Here is a 6000-nt window from a genome sequence, read left to right on the forward strand (position 1 = left end):
GGACCAAGCCTGTAACTCCTGTCTGGCTGAACTGCTTTGTCCCACAGCCTTTGTCCCAGAGCAGCTGGGAAGCTGTAGCCTCACCAGTTCCCCTGTCCCCCCGATGGTCCCACAGTGCAGTGCTTTGTATGGGGAGATTACCCCTAGCCACCTTCACCCATCAACAGCGCCGGGCACTATGGGTAGGGGAGGGACCAAATTCATGGTCCTTTTTGGTCAATTTCACGGTCATTGGATTTTAAAAATCGTAAATTTCAAGATTTCAGCTATTTAAACCTGAAATTTCAGGGTGTTCTACTTGTAAGGGGCCTGACCCAAAAAGGAGTTGTGGGGGGTCACAAGGTTATTGTAGGGGGGGTTCATATGGTTACCTTTACTTCTGCACTGGTGCTGCCTTCAGAGCTGGGCAACTGGAGAGTGGTGGCTGTTGGCCGGGAGCCCAGTCTGAAGGCAGAGCCAGCAGCAGCACAGAAGAAAAGGTGACGTGGTTTGGTATTGGTGGGGCGCTGCCTTCAGAGCTGGGCACGTGGCCAACAGCCACCCACTCTCTGGCTACCACTTCTGAAGGTAGCACAGAAGTAAGGGTGGCAATACCGTGACCCCTCTAAAATAACTGTACAACCCCCCCTGCAGCTCGCTTTTGGGTAGGGTTACCAGCTTTGGTTGGATGAATTCCTGGAGGTTTCATCACACGATATTATCTTTAATTCTTGGAGAGTCCAGGACAATCCTGGAAGGTTGGCAACCCTGCTTTTGTGTCAGGACCTCCAATTTGAGAAACTCTGGTCTCCCCTGTGAAATCTGTAGAGTAGAGGGTGAAAGCACCCAATAGACCAGATTTCACAGGGGGAGACCAGGTTTCACAAGCCATGACACGTTTTTTCATGGCTGTGAATTTGGTAGGGCCCTAACTATGGGATAGCAGCCTCAGGAGTCCCAGAATGCACTGGGATAAGCACAGCCTGGGTATGCCACTGCTGTCCTGTCAGGAGCCTGCTGCTGGTAGCCCCCCACTTCATCTGTACCACTGAGGTCTGTCCAGCCTTGAGCTCCCCGAGAGCCATGTAAAAATTCACCAGAACCTATGAGACCTGGCTCAGTGGTGATAGGTCTGCACCCCTTGCACCAGTGTTTGCATGCAGAGGGTGTGTGGCACGTGCCCCTGGTGTCTCGTGCCAGATTTTGCCTGTGAACAGGTGCCCAGCCATCCTGTTGCATGGAGCTGTGGAATCTAGAATCATAGAAGTTTAGGGTTGGAAGAGACCTCAGGAGGTCATCAAGTCCAACCCCCTGCTCAAAGCAGGACCAACCCCAACTAAATCATCTCAGCCAGGGCTTTGTCAAGCCGGGCCTTAAAAACCTCTTAAGGATGGAGATTCCACCACCTCCCTAGGTAACCCATCCCAGTGCTTCACCACCCTCCTAGTGAAATAGTTTTTCCTAATATCCAACCTAGACCTCCCCTACTGCAACTTGAGACCACTGCTTCTTGTTCTGTCATCTGCCACCACTGAGAACAGCCGAGCTTCATCCTCTTTGGAACCCCCCTTCAGGTAGTTGAAGGCTGCTATCTAGCCCAGGCTTTCCGATTGGGCCTGACTGGGAGAGCGTTTCTCTGGCCACCTCAGGACCCCTAGAATGATACAGGGTTTGACTCCTATTCCCACCCTTGGCTTCCTTTCCCTTTGCCCCTGGGTTCCTGCACTGCCCCCTAGCGTCAAACATGAAGGAGCAGGCTGGCCCCTCTACTCTGGGCGCCTGAATGGAATGAAGCCAGAGGGACAATTGCCTCCTGTGAGCCCTTGGGACAGGCCAGCCATCCTCTGCCTGCCTCCTTGGACTGGCCCTATAAACCTCCCTCCCTCTTTCCCTTAAGGGTGCCACCTGTCCAGCTTTGCCCAGGATCGTCCCTCTTTTGAGGTAGCTGTACTGGGAGATCTGTCAGGGTGCTCAGTACCTGGCCAGTCTAATGGGCCCAGGAGCATCCCGGTTGTCCTGGGTTTTTGTACTCAGAGGTGGCAGCTCTGCCCTCCCTCCGGGCTGAACAAGTCAGACGCCATGATCTTGCTGATCAGGAAATAACTAAACTGCCAGGTGGTGCCAGCGCTTTGGCAGCGCCTGTCTTCACCACAGAGTTAGCGTGGGACTCCTCTCGAGAGAGCCCGGCTCCAGTGGGCACGGCCAGGCTGTGTCAGAGCTCTCCCGCTGCCAGGCCTGCGCTGGCCCTGCCCGCGCTGGTGTGAGGTGCTAGGACTTCTGGGGGCACAGCCCCGGGCGTTCACGTTGAGGGGGCTGGGCGGCTCTGCCGGTATTTCCCAGGAGATTGAGGAAGAACTGATCTGCCCCCCGGGAACGGGGGAGCATGGTGGGAAGGCTGTGGCAGAGTGGCACTAGTCTGTGGCCCCACAGCAGGGGAGGTGACAAGTGGTGCACGTCTCGGGCCAGCCAGCTCGAGCTAAAAGCACCACTGGACCCGAGTGAGGGAGTCGGTGCGAACGGGACATTCGGGTTCTAACTCCAGGGGAGGCAAGTGGAGGCTTGCCCCAAGCTGGCGTTGGCTAGACAGCATGCTGGGGGCCCACTGCCCTGCAGCTGGGGTGGTCCGGCTCCACCCCATTGCGGGTGGGGGGTGGCTCCTGCTTTTGTGTTTGTGGCTCTCGCAGGGCTGGAATCCAGCATGCTAACAGACGCAGCCCTTTTTGGGGACAGAGCCACCTTGCTCACTGAGTGGGGCAGGAGAGAAGGGGGCTGTCCAGGTACCCTCTGTGTGCTGGGGCCTTAGAGGGCTGGTGCATCCCCACGGTAGAGTAGGGCAGGGGGGTTGATCCCATTCTAGGCAGGGCCTGGGTTGACATGCCTGTTGCTGTGTTGCAGAATTCACACTGGCGACAGACCCTACAAGTGCCCACACCCTGGCTGTGAAAAGGCTTTCACGCAGCTCTCCAACCTCCAGGTCAGTGCCCTGGCTGGGTGCCCGGCATGTGCCCAGCCCAGTGGGGTCAGCCCAGGGGGGGCCGAGCCCTTGGAGTGGGGAGACACAAGTGGTTGCAGGATGGGGATGGAGTGGGGCAGAGAGCTCTTGATTGGGGTGGGGAACAGAAACTAAGAGGCTGATGGGGGAAGGGGAAGAGGAGTAAAGCCCTGGCTTAGGTCATGGAGCTGGGTAGTTGAAGTGAAGGGGGAGACATCTCTTCCAACCCAATGGATGTGATTCCAGGGAGCAGCTTCAGTGCCTGGGGACCTAGGACAGGGGGAGGTGGCGCCAATGCCCTGAGCCAGGCAGGGGGCTGTGGGGATCGATAGTCGTTGGCCCCTGTCCCACAGGGGTGTCTGGTCTGCCATTGGTGTGGATCCTGGGAGCAGAGCAGGCTGCTCTACGTGGTCCCCCAGCCGCTGGGCATGGGGGGGCGGGCACGGCCCAAGAGCTGCCATGGATTGTGCTACGTAACGCTGCCCGTGCCTCCTCCCCGCCCTCACAGTCACACCAGCGACAGCACAACAAGGATAAGCCCTACAAGTGTCCGAACTGCTACCGGGCGTACTCAGACTCGGCATCGCTGCAGATCCACCTCTCCGCACACGCTATCAAACACGCCAAGGCCTACTGCTGCAGCATGTGTGGGAGGGCCTACACCTCGGTGAGTGTGGCAGGAGGCGTGGGGAGCCAAGCACCAGCCAAGGCAGGGATGGGGCCTGCGATGCCGCAGGCAGGGTGTGTTCCAGAGACGGCTCATGCCCCCAGCCTGCGCCAATTCAGCCATGCGGGATGAGAAAGGGAGGGTCTCTCTGCCCACAGCCAGGTGCTCATTGGGTGAGGAGCTCCTTAGCGCAGCAGTCATCCCAGCACTGGGAGGGAGGCTCTTACGGTGCTGCAGGGATCAGGCTTCAGCCACTCGCAAACCAGCTGGTAAGAGAAAATTGTTTTCTATTGGCTAGAGCCTGAAGCCTGGGCTTCTTCCCGCCAGGTGGAGGCAGATCCCTTGGGAGAGCCAATCAGCTTGTCACCTCTGAGTTGTCCTGTAGCTCTCCCAGGCAGGTGAATGAGGATGGATTCCGGGTGGGGGCATGGGGTGGGGGCTCCCTTCTGGGCACAGAGGGTGCCGGGGACGGGTCAGTTCCATCCCCACTGGAGGCAGGCAGTGGGCCCAACCCTCCTAGCTGCAGCGCTTACCCTGCTCCCGGCTCTCTTTCCCCGCAGGAGACGTATTTGATGAAGCACATGTCCAAACACACCGTGGTGGAACACCTAGTGAGCCAGCACTCGCCTCAAAGGACGGAGTCACCCAGCATCCCAGTGCGGATCTCGCTCATCTAATCTGGGGCTTCCTTGCCCACCCCTACCCTGCGCAGCTCTCCTCCCCCCAGTTCCGGATCGCCAGGGGGCAGCTTGGAGACGATCACACGGACCACCACCCCCCAGCACCGCCACCGAGTGCCCGCGCCTGCCGAGTCACGGGGAGCGACTGTGAAGACCCTCATCTTTTGGGAGAAATTAATGAATGAATTAATGTTTGGAAAACACCCCTCGGCCCTGGCCCCACCCCCAGCACCCTGCCGGGAGAGCCAGGGACTCGTCCACAGTTTTGGTGACATCCAAAGACTATTTCAGAGCACTTTGAATCTCTGTTTGGTTCCTTCATTTTCTTTCTTTTTTCCCTTCTTTCTGCCCCATCCTCCGTACTCCTTTCTGCTCTCTTTTGGATACAAGTAGAGAGAGAGAGAGATAGAGAGAGAGATATAGATATATATATATTGGCCAAGAAGTTGGTGCTGCTAAAACCGAAAACCCAAACTGGACAGAGAAGCGCTGGATGGCGTGGCAGGCAGGATCTAGGGCCTGGCGCTCGGGCTCCTTCAGCCTCAGGATGAGACTCTGGGACGTACCCAGCCTGGCGCTTGGTATCTGCTGCCCCTCCGGGACTCTCCATTGGGAGCCAGCGTGAGGCCGGCTGAGGAGGGAATGGGTTAACCTGCTGGCTGGAGAGGTGGGATCTGCTGGTGCTGGAGCAGCAGCCGCAAGAGGGAGACCTTTGTTCCACAGACGTCGCTGTTCCCCACTGGGGCTCCTCCCTCTGCCACTTTGTCCAACCTCGTTGGGACATTTTGGTTGTTTCCTTTTGTTTGTTTCATTTGTCCCGGCTGGAGCTGCGCAGGACTGGCTGTCCCTGCGGCCACGCCGTGGTCCGTGCACATTTCCCCGGCGGCACGAGGCATCGCTGCTGGGGCTGTGCCCAGCGGGGGTAAGTGTGGTGGCTGCCGGAGGAGGCGCTCAGCCTACGACAGGGACACAGCTGGGGCTGGCCAAGTTCATGGAGAGCAGGGCTGGTCATGCCTCTGTGGAATCCAGAGATGCAGCCCATGAAGACCACGGGTCCCAGCATGCCGTGCTCTAGCGTGAGCTAAGCAGTATCCCGCCAGATCGGGAAAGCACATTGCCTGCTGGGAGCTGTAGTCTATAGGATTGGGGCAGGAGTCAGGCAGACTGTGGCCAGTTCTGATATAGGCCCAGCTGTGGGGCTCCCCTTTCCAGACTCCAGCTCTGCTAAGCCAGCCATGGTGTATGGGACTGGAGGAGCACTGGTCATGGTGCTGAGGATCTGGGGGGGGGGCGGGGGCAGGGGGGGTGTTGGGAGCCTCAGCTGCCCACGATCTGCTACCTCCCCCCGAGTCCACCTGGTGCTAACTAGGGATTGTCCTGAGCTATGAAGGGGCGTTTGCTACAGAAGAGCGAGTGTGAGAGATGGGTGCAGGGGGCTCGCTGCAGGTTATGCTCTTTGGCATGGATTTTACTTTTCAATCTCTCTTCCCCACTGTGGGCATCTAGGGCTGCTGCTCCGGAAGCCGGGGCACCACGCAGCCTGCCAGGGTTTCCAGAGTAGCGGCAGCCTGGGGTCTCCTCTCTCACCATCACCTCCTGGATCCTGTGTTTGCTTATCAAGGGGCTGGGCCCCAGGCAGAGTGTTGCATGTGGGAGAGGGGAGTCCGCCCCATGGGAAAGCT

General features: G+C 58.3%; 1 protein-coding gene across 15 annotated transcripts in view; it reads left to right on the top strand.

The window, feature by feature from the left end:
* ZNF362 (zinc finger protein 362) overlaps positions 1 to 5606 on the top strand; it is a 48181-nt gene extending 42575 nt beyond the window's left edge. For all 15 annotated transcript variants that reach the window (XM_084651517.1, XM_084651518.1, XM_084651523.1 and 12 more), the window contains 3 exons: positions 2875 to 2953; positions 3480 to 3638; positions 4199 to 5606. In XM_084651517.1, the coding sequence (XP_084507643.1) occupies positions 2875 to 2953; positions 3480 to 3638; positions 4199 to 4315 (355 nt within the window). In that variant the 3' untranslated portion in view covers positions 4316 to 5606. The remainder of the gene's footprint in view (positions 1 to 2874; positions 2954 to 3479; positions 3639 to 4198) is intronic.
* Positions 5607 to 6000: the final 394 nt, after the last annotated feature.

Source organism: Lepidochelys olivacea (assembly GCF_965140295.1).
Source record: "Lepidochelys olivacea isolate rLepOli2 genome assembly, chromosome: 18".
NCBI lineage: Eukaryota > Metazoa > Chordata > Testudines > Cheloniidae > Lepidochelys > Lepidochelys olivacea.